This window comes from Lontra canadensis, unplaced genomic scaffold, assembly GCF_010015895.1.
Source record: "Lontra canadensis isolate GAN:19392208 unplaced genomic scaffold, GSC_riverotter_1.0 scaffold23, whole genome shotgun sequence".
Taxonomy (NCBI): domain Eukaryota; kingdom Metazoa; phylum Chordata; class Mammalia; order Carnivora; family Mustelidae; genus Lontra; species Lontra canadensis.
In genome coordinates, this window is record NW_022631017.1 from 12,532,897 (window position 1) to 12,559,851 (window position 26,955).

The following is a 26,955-nucleotide window of genomic DNA, read 5'->3' on the forward strand; positions in this document are numbered from 1 at the left end:
TCCTAAGTAAAATTTGATGTAGTTTAATATTAAATTCAAGTTCAGGGGTGATTTCTCTCTCTAATGCTCCACAAGAAGATGGCAGGTTGTTGGCTGTGGTGAGGGAAGGTGAGCCAAAGCAGATTCCTTGCCTTTCTGGGGAGCACTAGGCATACAGTAGGCACAGGACACACGTCAAAAGAGCAGAAGATGGAAGGAATGAAAGATTCTGTGGCAGTCAGGCAACACACACCCCAACTCTCTACTGATTTCTCCTTCTTAGAAAGAGCACAAGTCATCATTTTTTTTGCACTCCACATGACTCTCTTGTCATTTTGGCTTGGAAATGAAGTAGGGCGATTTCATCCTTCATCTCAACAAATGTCCATTGCACTATCCTTAGGTATAATAGCTAAGGACTTGTCAGGGATGCTTTAAGTCCCAAAATACTGCAGGGAGCGAATGAATCCTCCAAAGAGGTGAGGTCTGGGATTCTGAGCCCTTGTACACCCAGGAGCATGGTAGTCTGGACAGGAGCGAGACACAATGGCGTCTGTCTCCATGTCTCTGGAAGAGCCTTCACCAATCCCTAAAATTAATCCGAGAAAAAGCAAACCAGGCTCAGGGCTGCAAAGACTGAGCCATGCTCTCCAGTCCTCCTCTACCTGGCTCGAAGAATCAAGGCTGCTCAGTCAGGGCGTCGTTTGTGTTTGAAGAGACTAGGGATGGGGACAGCTGCAGCCAAGCTTCCCTCGGACAAAAGAGTGGGGATTTCTCGGACCTTTCTGGGAGTTTTGAGTGTGAAAAGTGTCCTCCGGCCCTGCGCACGCTGTGAGTGAGAAAGGGATGAAAGAAGGGGTGAGAGGTGGGGACGGGGCCTCCCGGTGAGACGGACGCAGCTGGGGAAGTGAGCTCCGAGTTAAGCATCTGCCGGGACCTTAGACAGGTGGAGAAAGGCAGTCCCGCCTCGGCCCACCCGGGTCCCAGGTCCGAGCTGTACCTGGGCACTGGCTTCCTTCTCCTCGAGGCCAGGGGACCGGGGAGCCTGCTGCCTCCGCCCCCGCCCCTGAGGCCGCAGGTCCCCAGCCCCGCCCAGCCCCGCCCCGCCCTGGACTCTGGGCTCCGCGGGGCGCCGGCCGAGCGGCGGGTGCCCAGGTCTCCCACGGCCAGGAGGATGGCCAAGGTCCCGGTGCTGGAAGACGCCTTCCTGCAGGCGCAGTCTTCGCCCCAAGTTTCCCCTGAGGCCCCGGAGGAGTGCTGCGTGCAGCTCCTGGGCAAGGGCTTGCTCATTTACCCTGAGGAAAGGGTGTACCTGGCGGCTGAAGCGCAGCCCGGGGGCGCCCTGGGCAGTGCGGAGAGAGGGGAAGACCCGGAGCTGACGGCGGGAGTTAAATCAGGTGAGTGCTCCGGACCCGCGGGGCGTGTGGCTGGGAAGCGGGTGAATTCTAAAAAGGGCATCCAATAATAAAAGTAAACACACCGCAAACATAACAGGCATGTACAACGTTCAAGTCCAGATTTTTGTGTTTTCCCCAGGAAAATGTCAACTAAAAATTAACTCTAAGGGATTTTGCGTAGTTCTCCTCTCACCGCTCCGCCCTCCCCGCCCCTTAGATCACCCCGTTTCACGCCAGGGTACATTTAGAGACTACTTAATTGATTTTCACATTCTGATTTTCTTTATCATCCTTTCAACTTGCAATCAGAAATGCATTTGAGCAATGGTAATTTTTCCTCTGAAGAAGAAGATGGAGAGAGTCACGACAGCAAAACCAAAGCAGCCGATCTACACCTCTCTCAGAAAAAAACCATCACGCAGATGATGAAGGATAAAAAGAAGCAGACTCAGCTCACCCTGCAGTGGTAAGACTCCCAAGGGGGTACCTTTCAGCACCTGTTGAGTCTTAAGTCGGTATCTTAAAAAAAAAAAAAAAAAAAAATCTTCAGAATCCGCTTTTCTCAATTTGCTTTTCCCTCAAACCTTTCAGGGAAAGTTTAAAATGCCAATAGGAAATTTATCCTTTTTTCCCCCACTGAGTATTTGGTGTGGAGATGTATTCTGGTATTAATGAAAAATGATATGCAGTACAAAACCCCATCACTTTGTTCATTATTGACCCAAACTATAATTTTGTCAAATGTCAGCAATAATGAATGTTTTTATGTTTTTTTGCATAACATACAATCAATTTGACCTTTAGATATCTGTTATGTGGTAGTTTTGTGTTTATAAAACATGATTCTTTAAAACGACTTATGAGGAGGAAGGATCTTAATATTCTTTATCCATATGAGGGCAAATTAACAATTGTGTATTGGTCGTTAGGTGAAGTATGTTTGAATTAGAAGACATAGAAAAATCAGTTAAAATCTTACTAGTAACTTAAATAATTGTTCAACTATTTTTATAACACCTGCGAATTGGATTTTGTGGAAAATCTTTCAGAACCAAGAGTTTGCCAGTTGGTTTTCTATGTACAGTAGGCATTTTGTAATATTATCTAAAAGGAAGAGAGATCTAAAGTAAAAACTCTAAGCTTTCCCACATACTATGAAGAAATAAGGTAAAAATTTCCTCCTGAATTACAAATCACAAGCAAATAATTAAAAAGGTCTATTTACTGATAGGTTGTATACAATGTTTATATGTAAAGTATGATCTAAACCTTAGAAAAATACAGTAGAAAAAATAGTATCTAAGAAACTACCACAAAAACTATTAAATTTTATTTTCAGTTATTTGGGTTACAATTCACATGTACTAAATTTTTGTACTATATACTTAAACCTTTTCAAATGTTTGAAATATGAACTGAATATTCTTCTAAGGTTATGACTTAACTGTTGAAGTTGATGTCAGACTTACTGGTTAAAAATACACTGGAGCAGTAAATAGTTGAGTTAATTATCTGGAATATTTAGGATACAACTCTTTTATTAGGATAATTGGAGCAGAAGTGTTGATTAAAGATACATTTTGGAGAGCTGTTGAGTGATCACTTACAGTTTTTCAGTTCGAATCAACTGAGTGGAAACAAACTTTTTTAAAACATTTTATAAATATAATTGGGTTTTAATTAAGGGAAAAATATCATACCCCAAATTAACGTTGTACTCATGGCTAGGATTATTTTGAAGATAATGACAATGCCTACAAAAACATTAAAATGGCAGAAAAGTTGACATTTCATACATGCCATTAAAATACAATCTTTAAATAGTTGAATGTTTTCTTAGTGTTTTCATATTTTTTGAAACTATAAAATTCTGTAATTTTTGTTTGAATTTTCCATACCCTTTCCTGTAAAAGAGTCTAATGCATATTTTTTTTAAAAAAATGAAATGAATTAATTGTATTTTGAGAATTTTCCCTTAAGATTGTGTAGACTATTAGGGAGGTTAAAAATTACAACTGAAAAATAAAGTGAAAAATTTAGCTGAGTAACTCCAGTTTTCAACCGTCAGCCAGGTGTTTGGTTTCATGCATGCAAATTTTACTGGGGTTTGGTTCTTTTTTTCTTTCTCCATGGAAAAATGGACATCTGATGCTTTACATCTGATGAACATCTCTTTTAGCTTTTATCTTCTGTGTCTTGGGAATTTGTTAAATCAGAGATCTTGGATAGTTTAACTCAATTTTAATCTTGAAAGCGTACTCTTTATTGCATTGTTCCTATATAGGAATAATTATAATTTTACTATACATAAAATGGGTATACACAAATTTTGGTCAAAATCACCTACTAAATTATTAGAAAAACTGGGACTATAATCTACAAGTTCTGAGTTCTTGAATGCTATGCAGATATTTCTAGCAAATATGTATTATCACATTTGTTACATTATATTTATTATATTTATTATATTATCACTTTTAATTGCAATTGTAGACATTCAAGTTAAATAGAATTATGTCTAAATTTTCAAAATTTGCATAATTATATTTATAACAGAGTTGAATTTATATATGTCAGTTTGGAAATGTCTTTAGAGACATACATGTTGTTTCAAGTGTATGCTATGGTTTAGGTTGTTACAGTACTGATCACAGCAAAAGGCGGAGGAGGAGAAATAGATCAGTACCATTTCAGACTTAAGTGATGTGAGTTTATTCTGAAGTATTTTGCAAATAAATGTATCATCATGCTTCCCTAACCATTTAGAGTTCAGAACTACTTTGTGAGTGAAAGTCAGATTGTAGGTATTTGCTGGCCTAAAACCTGGCGGCTTTTTAGGGCTGAGAACATCTTCTTAAAAAAAAGTCGTCTTCAATTTCACCATTCCCATTTTTACCTCCCAGGGAGGATTTCCATAGAAGTAGGACTTGTTCTTTGGGATATAGACCAGGGAGGAGTGGTATTATGTTCACCATGGTATTTTCACTGCACTAACAGGTGTTCACTAGGGCTGTTGCTCCTCTAACATTAGTTCTTGTGATCTGACTTTTAATAATATCCAGAATAAAACAAATCTACCTGGGCCCACTCATGAACTCATTTATATAGAGCTTGTATTCAAAGCAGTCATTAGACTAATGTAAAAGGGGAAAGGAAAGGAGAAATAAAGGAAAGGTTGGACCCAATTTTTTGCCTTTTCTTTTTTTTAGGCTTGAAGAGAATTACATCGTATGTGAGGGAGTCTGCCTTCCACGGTGTATCCTTTATGCACACTATTTAGATTTCTGCAGGAAAGAGAAATTGGAGCCAGCCTGTGCAGCCACCTTTGGAAAGGTAAATGACATGTACCAGCTACACTACTTAACAACCAAAGTCATATCAGGTAGACAGTGTAGAAACATATTCATCTGAGCAAGTTTTCATGTAGAATGTTCAGAAATTTCTCTCATGAGCATAAATGAAATTTCTTACGGGTGTATTTGAAACTACTATGTGATTTATCTTGATTTACCTACTATAGGTTTTACCTTGAACTACTTTATGCTTTGAATATTAGAACCCTGGCTATCAGAAGACTTCATGCGACATTAAAGGCATCTCCTTTTGAGGAGTGATATTTCCCTTCAAAGAGGAATGTGTTAAGAAGTATGGTAATGGCCTGTACTGAGAAGCGAAATTAAGTAGAGGTGACAAGTATCTTGTGGATGCAATTGGTGATTGTGGTTTTTGTTTCGCTGGTTCAAGTATATGGGTTTTTAATAGATTTTTACTTTCTTTTATAAAGAGTTCCCTTGATTCTCCACTTCACTCTGAGTACAAATATACCCCAAACTCCAAGACGTTGTGAGAGGATTGATAAAATATTGCTCATTTAAACACATTCCTTTCTGCCCAACCTATATGGTTGGGATGGGAATCTACAGAGTTGGCATTACTCTATTTATATATGTTGGTCTTATTTTGAGAACCAGGAAACAATATCAATCTCTTAGGAAAGCCTTGTTCTTTGAGATTCTTCTCATGCTCGGCTGTCTTAAGAAACCAAGGATAGTGCAGAAAAACTGTAGGAAGCTTAAGCTTCAAAGATGGCATCTCATGTAAACTGAAATCCAAATTTTAACCTGTAGAGGGACTCATTGTCCAGGAAATAATGAATGCTATAGTCTGGCTTCTCAGTTTTTTAAAATAAAATAATATAAAATAATAAAATAATTAATAAATAATTAATAATAATTAATAAATAATAAAAATAAAATATAAAGTAATTTATAAATTTAATATGAAAACCTATCTGTTTATGGGAGTCAGTGTGATATGCTGCATAGTAATCTCATGATTTAGGTTCTGGCCTAGACGGTGACTAATTTGTTGTCAGACCTTCTGAAAGCACTTCACCTTTTTGAAATTCAGTTCACTCACTGCCTAAAATGAGGAAGTTGTGTAAGGCAATTTCTAATGTCCACTTTAGCACAGCTGTTTAATGAGTCCAACTTATGGGGGTCTTCTTAACTGTTTGGGGAGTCATGGAGCACCTTGAGAATCTGATTAGAACCACAGAACCAGTCCTCAAGAAGTGAACATTTATAAGAACTTTGGCATGGAGCCCTTAGGATATCCTACAATTTCCTGTTTCCAATAGAAAAGATTTCATTTTTTAATTGCTATTGCCAATTTTTAGCAAATTTTAGAGAGAGGAACATAGAGAAGAAAACATTTAAAACACTGTTGTGGAATGGGGGGTTAATGTGGTAGGAGAAGAGTAAATGAAACAAGTTGGGATTGGGAGGGAGACAAACCATAAGTGACTCTTAATCTCACAAAACAAACTGAGGGTTGCTGGGCAGAGGGGGGTTGGGAGGGGGGGGTTATGGACATTGGGTAGGGTATGTGCTATGGTGAGTGCTGTGAAGTGTGTAAACGTGGAGATTCACAGACCTGTACCCCTGGGGAAAAAGAATATATATATATGTTTATAAAAAATAAAATTATTAAATAAAATAAAAAACAAAAAAAAACACTGTTGTGGAGATCTGGTAAGGTAAAGAACATTTCCTGTGTTCTGGCAGGGTTGGAGATGGAGATATAATTGTGGCAAACCTCTGGATAAAATTATTATAAAGATAATCAAATTTTTTCTTTAAGTACATAAATAAAGTAACAGTTGCTTTGGTAGTCATATTAAGCAACATCAGATACTGGCATGATTCACCCTGGAAATTGAGACAAGAACAGTGAAATAATCTCATCAGAAAAGTATCTTCCTGCCTCTGATAATATATTATTGCTTATCAATATGGTATATGTACGATGTTACTTCTTCCAGACTAAATATACTCAAAGTTTAACATTTACTTTCTCCAATTAATTGGTTACAAGTTGCTTGCAATAGAACCACATACTTCCTAAAAACTAAAGTGATTGACTTTCCTTTCAGACAATTCGCCAGAAATTTCCCCTCTTGACAACTCGGCGACTTGGAACCAGAGGCCATTCAAAGTAAGACCCACTGATGAGCATGTGTCAGTGATATATGATACCTGTACCTGAGGACTGACACATGTAAAATTAAGGATTGTCTTTATCAGTGAGTGGAAGCAGGTATTCTCTTCCTGATGAAGCAGATTTTCGCCAATTATAAGAACTAAGAAGGAAAAAAGTGGATTTTAGAATGACGTTTAAAAAACAAAATTTATACTGGAAATTGTAATATATCCTTGTTTCCGATGAAATAATGTAAATGAACCATTGTCATAATCTTAAGGCCACTACTGAAGGCATCGGTGTCATGAAAGGAGAGTGCCCATGGCTAAATAAGTGGTCAGATGGAACCCACAGCACTCCCAAAGGCAAGGCCAAAGCCAGGGGTTGAAGTATGATTCAGGTTCTTTCTCTGGGTTTCTTTTCCAGGTAATGACTTCCTAACATCCTCTTCTCTTCCCTTCAAGACAAATGATCTGCGCAAATGACTTCTTTGGTCATCTCTTCATGTACATAGAAACATAAAGTAAGATCTCTCTCTTGATAGCTTCAGCTTTTCTTTTGTCTTGTGGCCATCTCAGTAGGACCCCCAGTTTTAGGTTCTCATTCGTCCATGATTGCCTCTGCCCTTTGTGTTTTCAGTGTTGCCTCTCTTGCCTACAAGCATATTCAGGTCTCTTCCCGTTAATAAAAATAAAATCATCTCAAACCTGCTATACTCTTCATACTTGCTCTGTTATTTTGCTTCTCGTTGCTGTTCCTTGAAAGAGCAACTCTGCTCACTTTCCTTACCAGTGTTCCCATGCCTGAGTCCTAGTGCCTGTCTTTACCGGGACAGAAACTCCGTGGCTCATTTTTACCATTAGTCATCTTCCGTGGCACCCATCTAGCGTGTGAACCTGCTGACAGAGCCCTCTCAAGGTAAATCAGTGTATGAAGTGTCTCCCAGGGTTTCCCTGTCACAACACTGATAACTCCTCTTCCATCTTCTGCCATTCATTTGCTAGCTCACGCAGCATCTTCTCCTGTCCCAACACCTAGCTCAGCATTGCCCGATGGAATACAACACAGCCACGTATTTATTTCAAACGTTCCTAGTAGCCACATTGAAAGAAGTACAAAGGAACAGATCTTATTTGATTTTAATGTTTCATGTAATCTAGTATATCTGAAATGCTGTCATTTCACCAAGTAATCAAAATGAAAAACATTTGAGATATTTTATGCTCTTTTTTTCCTCTGCTAAGCGTTTGAGCTCCAGGATGTATTTTATACCCAGTGCACATCTCCATTCAGATTAGTCCCGTTTCAGGGGGTCAGTACTCACGTGAGACGAGGAGCTGCCCTGTGGGGTAGCTCAGTCTTAGTCACTTGCCAGAAAGAATAAATCTCACTTTATGAATTCTCTTGAATGGGTCTCTCTCCATTCTCACTTTCATAATCTGGCCTTCTCTCTGTTTTTCCAGTCCACTCAATACAGCTCTTCAAATCAACCTTCTGAAAGTTCCGTTCCATCATCTGTCACACTCTGAAACTTTTAGCAGCTCATGGCAGATTTTTCTCACCTTGACATTCAAGGTCCATTATGGTTTAGTCACAAGCCATTTGCCTACCTTACCACCTGCTTCTCACTTCTCAGCATGGAACCTGTGTTCCCATCAAATTAGGGCCAGTACCCTCTGCTTCTTCCTCAGATGTCGTTCGTTTGTTTACGCTGTCTTCCTCCATGGAAAATTCCCTTTCCCTTGCAGGTATGTTGAAAGCTTACCCATTGAAAAGAATGCTTCATGAACTCCCTCTTCTTTTGAATTTTTACTTATCTCTTGATTTCTTTTTTAATTAATTTATTTTTAAATTTCTTTTCAGAAGTTAAATGAATTAACAGAAATTAAATGAATTAACAGAATTCATTGTTTATGCACTACAGCCAGTGCTCCATGCCATACGTGCCCTCCATAATACCCACCACCTGGCTCTCCCAACCTCCCACCCCCCGCCCCTTCAAAACCCTCAGATTGTTTTTCAGAGTCCATAGTCTCTCATGGTTCATCTCCCCTTCCAATTTCCCTGAACTGTAGGCTCCCTCTCTGTGCCCTCAGAGCAGTTCATTAGTACCTATCTTAATGTAAAATTAACTTATCTCTTCCCCCTCAAAAGATACTATTTTGTGGATAGAGACTTTGTTTCAATCACTTTCATATCCTTCCTGTGGTTGGCTACATAACAGATGATCGATGAATATTTATTTAACTGATTCCTATTAATGTTAACAACCTGTGTTCTGAGAAGGAGGGATGAAATGCCAGATTGAAAACCACTAAGTAAGTTCTTCCCTTCTAATCAAGTCAGGATTTGTCTTTCAAAGTTGCATCAGTTTAACTGGCTGATTTCTAATGAATTTGACTCCTACTGACTTGTATAGGTGAAGGAAAAATCAGATAGTGTTTGACGTAGGTAGGTAGTAGGAAAAGAGCCAAAGCAATGCAGGGAAATCCTCTTTATGGGTCTGCAGGAGGACAGGCCTGCAGAGAAAGCCAATTAATCCTAGAAGGAGCCTTCAGGATTAGGGATAAATCATTAACCATGTCCATTGTGACACTGTGAGGCTCCAGCGTTTAGGTTTATGTAACAACATGTGGTAACTTCAGGCAATTTGTCTGACATCTAAGAGCAGATGTGCCCAAGAGGGAAGCATTAATAATTTGAATTTTTTCCTACCTTCCTGATATGCCATTTGCTTTTTTATAACTTGCTTATTACATTCATGGTATTTTGATATCCTGGGGAAAGGCATTTTCCATAGGGAAACTGAGGATGTTGAATGATAGAGTGAGATGGAGAGTTTGTGTATCTTGCAATTGGCAATGTTTTGATGTAATTATTCTTAGCCAGATAGTTTTCCCATCTTTATTTATTTCTAAGAGTTGCCTAGAGTTAGGAGCATGAAGTTTAGAGTTGGGCAATTCTGAACTTTAATTCTATTACTCCCATATGTAGTCCCTGTGTGACACCAGATGAATTGTTCAGTTTTTCATCAGTAAAGATGGTATACAGTATCCATCTCACTGGTTTGTTGTGAGAATTAAATGAATAAATTATAGGAATGGGTGGAGAAATGAATATGCTTTCAACCTGACTGTCCTTGATAATATGAAATTATCCCAAAATCAGCAATGCAATTAAAAGCTACTATTTATTGAGCACTGCACACACATACACACAAGCACACTCACAACCACACACTCTCAGATCCTTACAGTGACAATACAAGATGGAATTACTGTATTTTACAAATGAGAAGACTAGTTGAAAGATGATTGACTTGCCCGAAGCCACACATGCTGTAAAATAACAATGTTGTCATTTAAATCAAAGTTTATCTGACTCTAAAGTTTGTGCTTTGTCAACTAGTAGATCCTACTTCCCCCCTCATATCAGCCATATCAAGAAAATAATTATTTAATTGAATTTTTGATTTTTTGAGGTATAAATTTCATTTTTTGCCTAATCTGTTTTTAAAACTTATTAATGTATCAGATTCTTCTGATTCTTTCAGAATCTTTCAGATTCATTTTTAAAGATTTTATTTATTTATTTGAAAGAGAGAGAAAGAGTATAAAGATAGGGCAGGGGGAGAGGCGGATGCCAATTCCCCTCTGAGCAGGAAGCCCTATACAGGGCCGACCCCAGGACCCCGGGAACCTGGACCCTGACCTGAGCAGAAGGCATTCGCTAAACCGACTGAGCCACCCAGGCACTCCTAAACAGCTAATATTTTCTGAAGCCTTAATCATAAGGCACTTTAAATTATTTTATATTTATTTAGAGATATTTATGTTTTATATAAAAACACTTTTTGCTTTTTGCTTTTAATTTTTGTCCCGAACATTTCTCTATGTTGGTATATTATCTTTATAATCATCATTTCTAATGGCTAGTTAATATCTCAAAAATTTAATATTTTTGTGTCCATAGAAATATAAAAAATATATTAAAATATAAAAAAATATAAAATATATTTTTATGTCTATAGAAATATGAATTGGTGAAACACAGAAATATGAATGAAGAAGTAAGAATATTTTGGAGAAAGAGGAATTTATAATTCTCCAAATTTTACCATTATTTTGCAAAACTTATTTTATTGCAGTGGTGTTTATACTATCACTAGATATTTATTGAATTATTTTTAAAAATAAATAAATTTAGTATTGATTTATTTTGACTTCTGTGGATCATATATTAAAATATAATAATATATAACTGCCTAATGATTGTTATTTAAAAACATAAGCTCTCAATTTTTGCCCAAATGTCATAGAATAACTAGACTATGTCCAGTCATTTCATTTGAGTCCTTCAAACAGAATTTATTTTAGATCATGATTAACTCAAAAGATTCTTCTGTATTCTGGGCAAAAGATAGCACCTCTGTTTCTAAAACTGTCCTTGGATACCTTTAGGGTTCATCAAACCTCTTCAAATTTTATTCCCTGTATAAAATCTGATAGTTGGGGAAACACTGATCTTTGTGAGGAAGAGATTGATTAGTAGGATCTAAAAAATAGGAGTGAATTTTGTATCTATTTCCAAGTTCTGTTTCTCTAAGTTCTGACATAACTGGGTATTAAAATGATTGGTCCTCACTTCCCACCTTTCTGCATGTGCTGCTACTTCCCCTCATGAAAGTGAAAGATGAAAAAGTTTAACTAAATAAAATGAAGCAAAAATTTACTGAACCAAAGGAAGAGATAAAATATATAAACATACATTAAAAACAAACAAAAAACCTTGGGGAACCTGGGTGGCTCAGTCATTAGGTGTCTGCCTTGGGCTCAGGTCATGATCCCAGGGTCTTGGGATGGAGCCCCTTATCTGGCTCCCTGCTCTCCCTCTCCAGCTCTCCTGTGCTGGTGTTCCCTCTCTTGATATTGCTCTCTGTCATAAATAAATAAAATCTTTTAAAAAAATAGAAATAAAATAAAAACAAACAAAATATCCAAATGGACAGAATCACTAGGTAGATACCACAGATCACCAGGTATTATGCAATGTCAGAATTAGAAACAATTAAAAATTGAATAATTGTTTCCAGGGGCCTGTCTCATGTTCTACATAAGAAGCCATTGCTGCCTTTGGTTATGGGGGGAGAGGGTTGGGCAGAGAAGGTCTTTAAAAGTTAACACCTGAGTGAACCTTGGGGACAAGGTCAGTGGGTTTACAGGGACAAAGCTCTGCTCTCTGTCCCTTCCTTCACTGTCACCATCCCCTCCCTGCCAAGAAGCCCCAGTGGCAGACTCCACACATTCTCAATACCAAGATAAAAACTCACTTTGCTTTTGAGTTTTTTTAGTTTTTTGTTGTTTTCTCTTTGATTTACTAACAACGCCAAAATATACACCTTATTTTTTTTTTTCTGTGCAGTATTTTTGAAATCTGGGTTTTGAAAAAGTAACTGAAACAAAATCACGTAGGCACTAAAGAGTAGCTGATGAAAACTAATTTTTGCCTATCATGTCATGAATGGATTATATCAATAATCAATCCATTCATATTTTTATCAGTGTATAAAGCATGGTGCTAAAGTTTTTAAGATGCAAACAGTGGGATCAAAAAATTTTCACTATTAATATTCATTTATTTAATGAGCATTTTGTTCAGTATCGGTGCTGACTAGGCCCCAGGGCATAGTGATGAAGAAAAAAGACCTGTTTCTCACCCTTGCTCAGAAAAGCTCAGAAGAATAAGGGAGAACACAGTGGAGACCACCATGTAGATTTCATGTACACAGTAGACTGTTTGATTTGAAGTTACATTTTAATTTCTTGTAGACTTTGATCAGTTGAATCTTGGTTTTCAGACATGATAGACAAAAGCTATTATCTTATTTATTAGTAGTGATTTAGTGGGTTAATAAAACTGATACGGCAGCTGCTCTTATCATAGTAAGTTATTGCAAGTCCCTGAACAGCTTAATCCCATCATTTCCTTATCAGTGATCATTTGTGTAGTGTAAACTAACATCGGGGCTACTAGCTCAGTGGAAACATATGTTTCAGGAATTCTATATAATGACTGAACTAGAAAAGAAGAACTATAGGGGCAAGTAGAAATTTATCAGCAAATGAAGAAAAGTGTTAGACACAATGTAAATACTTTAGTAGTAAGAGTGGCAATAATTTCATTTGTCCTATTAAAAATCTTTTATATTTTATAACACGTTCACCTAAAAATGCGGACATTAAAAACTAATTAATAAATCTTTATTGCTCAAATGTAAATGAGATCCGTCATTTGAAATAGGGCTAAGGGCAATTGACACAAATGAATGAACACAATTAATTAGATAATCACAAAGATCTTTGCATTTTTTAAAAAGATTTTATTTATTTGACACAGGGAGAGTGAAGGAGAGAGAAAGACAGAGAGCAAGCCCAAGCAGGGGGAATGGCCTGCAGGGGAGAAGCAGGCTCCCCCTGAGCAAGGGGCGCAGGATCCCGGGATCATGACTTGAGCCAAAGGCTGCCCCTTAACTGACTGAGCCATCCAGGCGCCCCACAAAGATCCTTGTGTTATGCAAACATTTTCTGAGAGAAATTAGCTAGTCATACCCAGGATTTTTAAACATTTATCACATATCTTTTTAAATAAAAGTGGATAAGAATCATATATAGAGAAAAAACTGAAATGTTTGGAAATTTTTATTCAGAGTAACCCACAGAATCAGCATTGGGTAGCGGTATATAAATTAAAATAACCTGCTAGCGTGCACTTGTGCAGCCCTTACCTTTTATTTGACATGCACCAACCATATGTCTTTGTTGTACTGGAATATTTCTGGCAAATATTTCCTAGCAAGATTTATTTTAGGGGAATATATTAACAGTAAAATTATGTTGTAAAATGTTGGGCTTGAGATGAAAAATCCATGTATGCTTTGCATGAAATTACTCTCCCTGGTTTTATGAGGTTTACCTTTAGCTGTTAGGAAGACAGAGCTGCTCATTTATTATCTCTTCTCTGTTTTCAACGACATTAAATCATCACTCAAGTGACAACATGTATCTAGTAGACTAAAAGGAAGGTTAAGGGAGAAAGATTATTTATTTTATAGGTTCCAGAAGAAACTAGATATGAAAGTGCTAAAGCATTACAGTGGTCATTGCAAAATATTAAGATTTATATTCCTGGCCATAGTCTTTCTGCTTAAATACACTGATATCATGTCCTTTGTACATATTGTTTAGCCATACCACCCTTGTTTGACCCCAGTATTTTATTTTGGTGACGTAGTAATGCATGGTACAATGAGGCCGTTATTGAAACTGTTGGCTATAAGGGACTCTGTGTTTTATAAGTGTCTAAATTTCTAGCAGGGGACATTGATTCATCCTCCAATAAGCAAGGATTTTTCTATACAGTAATTTCTAAGGAGAACATCAATGAAGGAAAAGATCCAGTTCCTTTCCTCTAAACCTTATAGTTTAGTGGGACAGCTAAGCCATGTAGAAACACACCAGTGGTATGAGGTATAAAGCTACATAGGATAAATGACCAAGAGAGGAGAGGAGCTTAAAGGATAGAGAGATTAGATTTGTCTGAGAGACCAGGCAAGTGCTTCATGCATTAAAGCTATGCCTTGGGGTGTAAGTTAAGAAACCATGACAGAAAGGAAGAAGGGCATTCCCAATGAAGAATTCAATCAAGTAAGGGTGCCGAGGTGAGAAAACACATTATTTATGGAGAGCAAGTAATTGTGACAATAATAGTTTATACAGTGCTCATGGTAGGGTTAAAGGAGTTAGTCTATTTCTTATATTTAACCTATAAAAAGGATAAAGGAGTTAGTATATTTCTTATACCATGTTAGACAAGAAACTCTTTGATCTCTACCAAATTTAAAATTGTGCTAATATATTTAAGTATCTGATACAAGATGCATGGCCTTAATTGAAAAATTCCTGTTTGTAAAGTTTTCCTTATAATGCATTGTTATTTCTAACTTTTTTCATGTTATTTATTTATTCAGCAAATGTTTATTGATTTCTATTATAGGGAGCTTACATTATAGAAAGGGTCTTTGTTTACATATGGATTATCAAATATGAAAAATGTAAATACTTTAGTAGTAAGAGTGGCAATAATTTCATTTGATTATGTGTTTCATATAATTTCATTTGATCAGTGTTATAAGTCTTGGTGATTCCTGTTAGATATCAATGCTTGCTTAATATGATGCATGCTGAGCTAGGAGTGTTTACACTGAGTGCAAACATATTCAAAACATCTTCACTTAAAGATTTCTAATTACAAACAAAATTGAAATACAAAATTATATATATATATATGTATATCTATCTATCTATCTATCTATATATATATATATCTTTTGCTTATATGTATGTGTGTGTGTATCTTTTGCTTCCCAAGTATGAAGGCAACATAGCCAGTTGAAACAGAGTGCTCAGTTGTGTCTGGGTTGATAGTATCATTTACGTTTGGCCTGTGAATAAAATACAGCATTTTAGGGCGCCTGGGTGGCTCAGTCAGTCAGTCAGTTAAACGTCTGCCTTCAGTTCAGGTCATGATCCCAGGGTCCCAGGATCAAGTCCCAGGTTGGCTCCCTGCTCATTAGAGAGTCTGCTTTTCCCTCTGCCCCTCCCCTCTACTCCTGCTCTGTCTCTTTGTCTAGCAAAAACAAATAAATGAAATCTTTAAAATACAGTATTTTAAAAGGATTTTCTTTTGCTGGGGTTGGAGCAGGGGTATGGTAAGATATAAAATCTTGACTTTGAATGTAGTTGGAAGCATTACATACTTCCGTTTTTTTTTTTTTTTTTTTTTTAAGATTTTACTTATTTATTTGACAGAGAGAGACAGCGAGAGAGGAAATACAAGCAGGTGGAGTGGGAGAGGGAGAAGCAGGCTTCCCGCTGAGCAGGAAGCCCGATATGGGGCTCAATCCCAGGACGCTGGGATCATGACCTGAGCCAAAGGCAGAGGCTTAACCCATTGAGCCACCCAGGCGCCCCCATACTTCTGTTTTTAAAGATGTTTTTCCCTAATGACTGGAAAAGAGGGGGCAAAATAATACAATCCTGTTAGAAAAATAAGGAACCAATGAATTGTGTCATGAGAATACCCTTTTCTTAAAAGTCGTAAGTACAAAAAAATTACAAATTCATATTAGTCAGTATTATTGAGTCCTAAAGGATGTTGCAGCTTTTTTTTTTTTAAAGTGACCATAAGGTGATTTTAAAAAATGGAAGTAAAATATGCCCAGTATTGGTCAGTGTGGTCAGTGTTCCATGACTGGCAAATGGTATGGCTCAGGATGCCATGAACAAGGGTGTAGAGAAGCACATTCCTGACCTGATTTTCCATGTCTGTTTTGTCATTGTATTGACATCTAGCATAGTCATCAGGACACAGTATGTCTTCTAATACTTGTTCAACTCCTGCTTATCCTTTCCACTTGTCCTACGCTTTTTGTCTACCTCCGGGCAATGTAATTTCTTCTCAAATCTGCGTGAAGAACCACCTTACCATAGTATGATAGTACGTGCATGTTGAAAAAAGGATCATAGTTGAGAAACAAGAAGATCAAAGTTCTAATAAAAGAAAATGATAGACTTTTAAAACAATGCTTACCATATATTACTTTAGCAAGTGGCTAAAATATAGTTATTTAAACTCTAGCATCTATAGAATAAATAGAGAACTGTGCCAGAGAACATGAAATTACAATATATTTCCATTATAATTGATCCCCCTTTCTCAAACATCCCTTGCTTTATCTCTTCTAATACAAAGACATTCCCTCTGCTATCTTTGTTCCAAAATTTAGTCAAGAAAATATTAATACTTATTTCAGACTCTTAGGTTCATTAACTAATTCTAATATACTTGGCCCAATAACATCTAAATCTGCTCATTTTTTGTGATTTTTAGGTATTTCTCCTTATCTATTTCTCTTAATATAGCTGTTTTTGGTAAGGTCTTTGCAACTTAAATAAACTTCCTTCTTTTAATTTCTCATTGGAGAATTAAGTCAGGTCCATATTTTGGAGTTTCCATAGCTCTCATCTTTCCTTCATCTCCCTCTTTGTTCCAATATAACTTAGGGGTTCTTTTTTTCCTCATCACTATAAGATTTTCTTAATTTCGATACTGTAAAACAGGAACAATTATAAACCTCCTCTGCTCAGGTTAACAGACTCCTTATTGTCCTTGTATTGAAAACTTGTTCCCAGTTCACAGCAATCAGATAATATCTCCATTTACCTTGATCATCCCTCCTACCATTTCTCAAATGTGTTTATTATAATAAATGTAATTTTTGTTTTCATATTTAAAAATTCTTTCTTGTCCATCTCAAGTAGTGTAGGGTCATTAAAAGTGACTTCTTTGCCCTTAGAACTTATTGGGAGAGAAGCCATCTCTGGACCTCAGAGTCTAAAAGGCTCTCCGCTGACCCTCCTCCCACTGTTCTTTTTCTCAGGAGACTAGGAGTCTATAGCTTGAGTAAATATGTCCACTGCAAGACCACATTCTCTTTCTAGCCCACATTGCAGGTCCCTGGGGCCCCAGAATTCTCTGTCCAAACAGCCCCAGGCCTGCCTTCTCCCTCCTATGTGGGACTCTTCCCCCCGCCCATCCTGAAAAGAGTGCTGTGCTCCACCACTATACATAGATCTGAGAGGTGACCACAGGTAGTAGCTTTTTGGTGGTGGTAGTTGGAGGATTGGATTGGTCTTGGACGTGGAGGCTGTGTGTTCACAAGAGGTTCCTCACAGTGAACAGAAGAGCAGAGCCTGGGAAGAGAAGGGTTGAGGCTGGCTCTTCTCCCACCACCATGTTCACACATGAAGAGTTCTAAATTCAAATCCACCTACCAGATCATCATGGAGTTATATTGTCAAGATAGAAGAACAGGGGTATTTTATTGAGTGGTTTGTTAGCTTGACTTATATTTAAATACTTAAATATATGGATTTGGGCTTTCATTTGTACTCTTGTCCTGGGCCTTGAAAATGTTTAGGGGTGAATTTGCTCTGCCAAGGCTTCTTCTTCTTTTTTTTTTTTTTTTTTTTTTAGATCAGAAAAGGGGCCCTTTTCTGGCCCCTTCAAGCCCAGGTGATGATGCTAAGTAATAAAATTTTAAATATGGTCACACTGAAGTCCTGTGGAAACCCCCTTACTCACATTTATTTCATTCCTTGCCTGGTTTTAGATGAATGCAAATGGAAACAATAGATAAGGAAGCAGGTGCCGCTGCTGCATGGATTAGGGGAGGGGAAGGAGAGGAGAGGTGGAAGTTAGCTGGTCTTGGCCACACTTCCTCAATCCCCACTATTTGATGAGCTTTTGTATAATAGTTGCAGTGTTTGTACTTGGGTATATCATCAGTCAGAATTCTGCAGTTGAGAAGAATGAGCTGCAACTTGAGAATTGATGAGATGCTATACTTGCCTGTGGCTCAGGATCCAGAGACACATCTATAACAAATTATTTGTAACACTGTTACTTTCCATGTTGCATGTTTCCATTGACTCATCACATAGTTTTGCCCTCATTGTTGCTCAAAAGTTTGAAGTGAAAATGACAAGGAATTGGACTTCTCATTCCTCATGAGGAAAATAACTTGGAAGATCATGTGCTCCATACATATCTCTGTACATGACATTGATGTCTTTCTCCATGCAATGTCATACTATTTTCTCCATCCATTAAATACACTATAAAGGAAACCTATCATTTTCTTGTTCAACTATGTTCAAATTGAACAGCAGTTTGCAGATAGATACTTGGTATACTTGGAGCCTGTGCTGACATTTACAAATTTAGGTGACTACATTTAAATGTCTACATTGACAAATGTTTTGGTTTTTGAAACCCAATATTTTAGGGGTTCATAGGGGATTGGCTATAGATGTCTCCCTTTTTAATCCCAGAGCCAGAAATATGACCATAAGTAGGACTAATGACCATCAAGGGGATTTAGCACATTAAGGTGCTATTTGAAAAAAAAATCAGGAAAGGAAATGATCAAGGGGTTGCAGTTCTTACTTGTGCTTTCCCTCAACTATACTTTAGTTTCCTTTTCCCCTTCAAAAAATGCTTTCATTAACACAGAGCCGGTTCCTGTCCTTGCTCTAGGTATCATTATTATGGGATTGGCATCAAAGAGACCAGTGCATATTACCACTCCGTTTATTCTGGAAAGGGCCTGACAAGGTAGAGTTCTACTTTTTTCAAGACAAGTTCTCCGCATTTCTTTACTGATGCATAATAGCAATTGAATAAGACTCTCATTTTGTTTATTGAAATGTTTTCTTTAAAGCATCAGACCTTAATTTCAACTTTTTATGGACATTTACAATGATGTGGTCTAGATTACCAGGGAATTTATATAATTGCTATCATTAATGAGAAATTAATAGTGAACAAAATCTCCCAGAGAGATGAAAAGGAGAAATCAAGGAAGCAGGATTGCTTTTAAATTAGTATTTACTCATAAGACTAGGTTTGTTTTCAGGCTGGTTTCTATAAAATATATGCAGAAAAATGTATTTTTTCCCCCAAGGGATAAACTGTCTTAAAATTCTGTGTGGTTGGGTTGCATGGCTGGTTCACTCAATAGAGCATTTGACTCAATCTCAGGATCCTGAGTTCAAGCCCCACACTGGGTGTAGAGCCCACTAAAAATAAAATAAAATAAAAATCTATGTGCTCGATCAACACCTTACAGAGATGAAAAGTTTATTATAAGTCATCTCTAATAATACATTCTTTGAATACCAGCTTACCTTAAGTGAGTTAAAGCTACTGACCTGTTGAATCTGTATGAAAGAAAAAACACAAATGAATATAAAGAACACACTTCTCTAATCTATCCTTAGCTATCAAAAGGAGGCCATGAATAAGTGGGGTGACATCCAACAAAACCAGTGATACTATACAATTATTATTTTTTAAATACTGGAGCTCTGAATAATTAAATCTGCATCTGATGTTGACTTATGGTAATCTGCTCTTAGCTTGCAAAGGAATAAATTAATTTGAAAAATAAAGTAACTTGTATAAAAAAACCATTTGGGTCACCTAAGTCATACCAAGATGAACTCAGATGTGGTAAAGAACATAATGGTGGCTTACTGGCTATATTTACTGGAAAATGAACATATAGCCTGGACAAAAATGAATATTTCGTGTCAAGTGTGCTTTGCTTGCCTCAGATCTTATCTGATTTCCTTAAATATTCTTCATTTTACTTTCCCTTAATAGTTTATTTTTTAAATAAGTTGAGAAGAATGTGTGGGTCTCTTTGAAAATCAAACTGATTTCTCCAGGTTTATTTCACTAATCATGATCAAAGTCACCACTTTAGTGGGCCCTCTGCATTTCTTTGATTGCTGTAATTTTATATTTCTATTTTAACTAATGGATGATGTACTGATTTTTAAGGTTTTCTGGAAGCAAGCTGAAGAATGAGGTAAGAATTATTTTCATTTCTATTTGTGTCTGCCATAACATATACTGCAAACTGAACAATAAGTGCTAACCATCCTTGCTGGCAAATATACCAAAAAATGTTAATTTCCGAGGAGTCTGTTGAATGATTGAGAACTTCAGACAGAGCTAAGTTCGATTTGGGGCAATTGATGTTTCTTTACATGGACCTACTGAACAATTTCCAGTTAGCCTAGGAAGGGTAATTTTTCAATTATTCTTGCCTAATATCAAATACTTAAGAGATTGCAAAAAAAGACCATTCCTGATCTAAGAAATTTCCATTAAATATAAACAGAAACACTAAAGCTGGGGATATGGAAGGAATTGGTATTCGGAACATACCCATTTAGACAAAACCTTTAATAGTTATCAAGAAGCCCAAATTTTATGCTGTGGTTTGTTTGAACCTTGTGTGTGTGTGTGTGTGTGTGTGTGTGTGTGTGTGTAGGCAGTTTGCTGATCTCTTTTACAATGTGGAGATGGTGTGGGAGCCAGGGAGAAAGGGTACGTGTCTCTAGCACGCACACACTCAGGCACTTTCTCCCTAGACTCCCCTCCCTCTCCCTACCCCCAGCCAAGGAACAGATCAGCAAACTGCTTTTATCTAAATGAGTTAGACTACCATTAGGGACTGCATGGCTAATTAGACACACGATAAGGCCTTCATTATCCTCAAGTTATCTAATCATTAAAAAGAGGTGCCACAGAACTAAGGGCACATGACAATGTGTTGTGTGGTAAATCTGGACCTGAGGTAAATTGTAACCCCATTAGTTTGGTGAAATGATGCAAGCATATTACCTTAAGAAATAATATAAAACCCCCAACCCTTTGAAATGACCAATTTCTTCCCACCAATGCTTTTAATACAGTTAATGGCTAATTACATAATAAAATCCTCTAGATTGCCCTTTTTATCAATGAAATAATAGCTCTTTATTAGATAAACAATTGTGAAAGTGCAAAAATATTGACTTAGAAATACACTTCAGTTGACTGAAGTTTATGTCAATAGGGAATTTAAGTAATTTTTCTCAGGTGTTCTTTCTACCACTTTGATGAGGCTGCTGGTGCCAGTGAGCCATCAGCTGTTACAACATGTGTACGGCAAGGCTCACTTTATAGAATAAAGGAAAAAGTGCTTCTTGGGTGTATTGTTTCCTCCTCAGAGGAATCCACTACAAATTCAGATATAGATTTTGTTAATAACTTTAAAATATAATACTTTCGTTAGGCTACACAGCCTATATTTCCAAAGACACCTGAAACAATAATAGAGTATCGTTATTGTGATGATTATAGAAATGAACACGAGGGCATCCTAAAGACTCAGAACTGCTCCAAATACTTAAAAAAAATGATAATAGAATATTTGTTTAACAAAGTCGAAATTTTAAAAAATTATTTTGTACCTGAGGTGATCAACCATCATAGTTTGCTCAGGATATGAGACTTTCAGTATAAACCTACATGTACTTCAGCTCATTTGAACACTGATAACTGTGAGGTAGGGAAAATAGGTGTTAGCATTGCTAATTTACAACAGTTGTATTTGCTTTTTAAAATATTCTGAATAAAGTTCTATTTTTTAAAACTTATGGGCAAGATATTAATGTATAGGTATATGGAGTTATAGGTACTAGGGGGCAAATAGTGAATGGACAGATTTGCTCTTTTCCAGTGTAGCAGGAAAACATGTCTTTAAAAGTAATTATACGTGGGGCACCTGGGTGTCTCAGTGGGTTAAGCCTCTGCCTTCGGCTCAGGTCATGGTCTCAGGGTCCTGGGATGGAGCCCTGCATCAGGCTCTCTGCTCAGCAGGGAGCCTGCTTCCTCCTCTCTCTCTGCCTGCCTCTCTGCCTACTTGTGACCTCTGTCTGTCAAATAAATAAATAAAATCTTTTAAAAAAGTAATTATACATAATTACAAAGGGTATCATGGGTGTTAACCTAGTTGAAGTGGTTAAGGACATTCCCCATAAGAAGTGACATTTAAGGAAAGAACCGAGAATAAGTGAGAGTTTGGAGGAGTGGAGTTGGGGAGGAGAGGAATGGTGGATGGAATAGAGGTAACAGCATAGGTTAATGTTTCTCAGACTTAGTATTACTGACATTTTGGGTGACATAATTCTGTGCTGTGGGGGATGTCCTGTGCACTGAAGGATGTTTAGCCATATCACAGTGTCTCTGGTTTTTATTCACCAAATTCCACACCCTCCCCCTTGTGACAACCAAAAATGCCTCAGATCTTACCAAACGTCAACGAGGGCTATATGGGAAGGCAGACAAGAGGAGCATCGTGTCATAGATAGATGCATAAGTCTGGATGAGAATATCTGGACTAGGATAATAGCTCAGGGATGGAGAAAAGTGGGTGATTTTAGCTAGGAAACATGGGAAAGGAAGCAGGCAGAAAGAATAGAAAGATAATGGGTTCAGTTTGGGACTCATCGTATTTGAAGTGCTTATGAAATATCCTGTATAGACTTGAAGTGAGCAGCTGAATATATGTGACTGGAACAGAGGACTTAGCTAGACATTTACTTTGATGGGGTTTGAAGCCATGGTAATGGATAAAAGTGTCTAGGGAAAAACCCAAATGATAACGGAAGAGGCCATGAGAAAAGAGTTGTGAAAAGCAGGGAAAAAAAGATAAGGGTTGGTAAGATAATTGAGGAGAACCCAAAGAGGTAAGAACAGGAAGAGGGGGAATTTAGTGGCACAGAGGCAAGAAAAAAGAACGCTTTCAACAGAAGGGAATGGTTACTGCCATAAAATGGCGCTAAAAGCTCATCAAGACAATGGCTGAAAAAGGTCTATGATATTAGTTAACTGGAGAGAATTAATGACTTTGGGAAAAAACTTCAGTGGAGAGCTGGGTTTGATTGGTTTGTGAAATAAGTGGGAAGTGTCAGTGAATGTAGAAGATTTAGCCAAGTCGAGGGGTAGTTGGAGGAGCACTTGAAATTTAGTTTTGAAAGCTGATTAGACTATCATTCTAATGTTGATAAGACAGATCCAGTAAAGAGTAGAGACTGGAGATAAAAAAGAGAGGGGAAAGCTGAGAGCCCAGGGAAGAGCTTCAGAGTGGAGGAAGTGGCTCTAGAGGGAGCACTGCTCTCGTTAGAACAGGAAGAGGAAAAATTTAAGTTCAGTTGCAAGTAGATTTGTAGATTTTGTGGCGGGAAATTGAGGTAGTTTGGTGGTTTTATAGTTCTCTCTGAGGTATTATTAGTCAGTTAGGTCATCTGTAGTAAGTAAAAGTCATGGGGTAAGAAGAGTTCGAAGAGCTTAAAGAAAGTCCCAGTTCTCAATCAGGATGCCACAGAGTTGTAGCCCTCGGGACTCTTTGTGTGTAAGGACTGTAGGTATGTAAGGAACAAGTTAGGCATATAGAATGGTACTGGCCAAATACCATCCTTTGGAAAATTCTGAAAGGGGTCATTCAAATCTTTTTCTATAGGACTTAATTTTCTCACAGATACCCTACTAAGAGAGGTGGGAACAATCTCTATGAAAAACAAGAAATGTAGGGCATTATAAAATTAAATTGCAGGAACCAGAAGAAATGCAAAATATTTAGGAGCAACCATAATAAGAGAAGCATATTACCTATTTGAAAAAAATATAGGCATAAAAAATTTTATTTATTTTTTAAAACGATTTTTTAAAAAATAATGGTAAGTATACTCTTTAATCCCTATCCCCTAGGACCCTCATCCTCCCACCTACCTCCCAGCTGGTAACCATCAATTTGTTCTCTATAGTTAAGATTCTGTTTCTTGGTTTGTCTCTCTCTCTCCTTTTTGATCCTTTGCTCATTTGTTTTATTTCTTAAATTCCACAGAAGAGTGAAATCATATGGTATTTGTCTTTCTCTGACTGACTTATTTCGCTCAGCATTATGGTCTTTAGCTCTATTCATGCTGTTGTAAATGGCAAGACTTGATTCTTTTTAATAGCTGAATAATCTATTTTATATATAATGTATATACATATATTTATGTATATGTGTATATCTCTGTGTGTGTGTGTGTGTGTGTGTGTGTATACACACACACACACATCACATCTTCTTTATCCATTCATCTGTTGATGGGCACGGGCTGTTTTTATAGTTTGGATATTGTAAATAAAGGTGCATGTGTTTTTGTGTTTTGGGTGTAAATGCTCAGTAGTGCAATTCCTGGATAATAAGATAATTCCATTTTCAATTTTTGAGGAAACTTCATACCATTTTCTAGTGGGAGCACCAGTTTGCATTGCTACCAACAGGTCAAAGGGCTTTTTTTTTTTTCCTCTACAGATCCTCACCAATACTTGTTGTTTCTTGTTTTGTTGATTTTAGCCACTCTGACATGTGTGAGGAGATATCTCATTGTAGTTTTGCTTTGCATTTCCCTGATGTCAAGCATCTTTGCATGTGTCTGTTGGCCATCTGTATGTCTTCTTTGGAGAAATGACTTTTCATGTTTTCTGCCCATTTTAAAATTGGATTATTTATTTTTGGATATTCAGTTGTATCAGTTCTTTATATATTTTGGATATTAACCCTTTATCAGATATGTTATTTGCAAATATCTTCCCCTATTCAGTAGATTAACTTTTAGTTTCGTTGATTGTTTCCTTCACTGTGAAGAAACTTTTTACTTTAAATGGAAATTTTAAGTGAAAACACGTATCCCATTCCTGGATAGTTATGCTAGATATTATAAATGTACCAATTCTTCCTAAATTAATTTAGACATATAATACCCCAATACAATTTTGAGTGGGTAGCTAATTTTTGGAAGTGATTAAAATGACTGTACACTTGACCTAGAACAATATGCAGAAAGTAATAGTTAAGAGAAAGGTAAACAAGAATAGTCAAAAGGGACCTGTCTGCGAGATATCAAAATATTATGACACTATGATATGGACTCAACTGTAGGTGGAACAAATCTACAACAAAGATGAGAAAAAAGACCCTAGTATACATAAGAATTTACTATACAATCAAAGAGACATTACAACCAATGAAGGAGAAAAAAATTTTTCTTCAGTGAATTGTCTTACGTCCTTTTCAGAGGAAGATGTAGTATCAAATAAATAAATAAAATCCTTCCTCATATAAAGTTAGAAAAATGAACTATTTTGGAAAAAAAAGTATATCTCCTGCCTTGTATGAATTTCATATAAATTATTGACTATAAAAAATACTTAGAAGGGAACATTTATATCTACCTCATTTTTGAATGATTTCATTTTCTAAGATGAAACCAATTTAAGAAATTTCAAAGGAAAAATATAGAAGGGAGAAATTAAAAACTACTCTGTATCAAAAGCATCATATATAAAATTTGTAGTCAAAAGAAAGACTGGAGAAAATATTTTTAGCAAATATGACAATGGGATAATACTTCTACTAATAAGGAAATCCTATCAATTTATAGAAAAATATGAGGACAACACAACAGAGTAAAAGACGTGAATAGAAAATACACATAAAGAAAGAAAGGTCAATAAATGCATGAAAAGATGGACTGCCAATAAGCAAAAAAATTTTTTTTAAATTATATAATTGTCAAATATTAAGGAATTACTATAAGGGTGGAGATGGTCTGGTGAGATAAGCTCTTTCATATCCTTCTGGTGAACACTGAACAAACACCCTGGAAAGAGTTGCAAGGTCTGTATCAGGTCTTTAAAGTGTTCATACTCTTTCTCCCACAGCTTCACTTTTGCATGAATCTCACATAAAGAAGTAACAGAAAACGCTTATAAAATAGCATGCAAAAATTGATTGGCTACTGTAAAAAACTGTGTGCCCCTAAATTACTACTAATAAAGAAATGGTTACATCATTTATAGGACTTTTATGGGACTGAATATTATTTCATTTATTTAGGGTCTCTTTTAATGACATGGAAAATGTTAAATAGGAAGAAAAAAGGACACAAAAGCAAATATATGCATATATGGCTTCAAATATGTAAATAAAATTGGATATCCAGATGTCATAGATGAGTGACAGGATTAATATTCATAACTGTGCTGTGCAATATAGTAGCTACTAGCCCCATGTAACATTAATTATATAAAATATTCAGCTTCTCTGTCATATTAGCTACATTTCAAGTCCATAATAACCACATATGGTATTGGAGAGTGCAGGCATAGATCAATTTCATCATCACAGAAAGTTCTGTCAGATAACACTGCTTTAGAATATCTAAAATATTCAACTCTATGATAAAAAGACAACCCAATATAAATATAGCATTCTATATGAACGTGCAATTCACACAAGATGAAAAAAATAATTAGAAATAGTATTGGTGTTCATGGTGCCCCTTCTAACTGACCAGGTTTCATAACATATGGCCAACAAATATATTGAATACCATTCCTCTCCATAAATATATGAAAAAGGCTCAACTCAATCAGGGAAATTTTAATCAGGAAAATGCAAATTAAAACCATGATGAATAATCATTCCACTATTATTAGAATAACAGCAGTTAAAAAGTCTGAAAATAAGCATTGTTACAAGTATGGAGCAAAGGAACTCCAAGGAACCGTACAAGGGACAGTCACTAGTAAA

At 36.7% G+C, this 26,955-nt stretch overlaps 1 protein-coding gene across 1 annotated transcript in view; it reads left to right on the forward strand.

Annotated features, from left to right (window-relative positions):
- Positions 1-1,153: 1,153 nt before the first annotated feature.
- The window catches only part of RFX6 (regulatory factor X6), a 57,590-nt gene continuing 31,788 nt past the window's right edge, over positions 1,154-26,955 (forward strand). Inside the window, exons 1-6 of the mRNA XM_032862551.1 lie at positions 1,154-1,376; positions 1,686-1,842; positions 4,586-4,709; positions 6,811-6,872; positions 19,014-19,091; positions 20,322-20,349. Of these exons, the coding sequence (XP_032718442.1) occupies positions 1,154-1,376; positions 1,686-1,842; positions 4,586-4,709; positions 6,811-6,872; positions 19,014-19,091; positions 20,322-20,349 (672 nt within the window). The remainder of the gene's footprint in view (positions 1,377-1,685; positions 1,843-4,585; positions 4,710-6,810; positions 6,873-19,013; positions 19,092-20,321; positions 20,350-26,955) is intronic.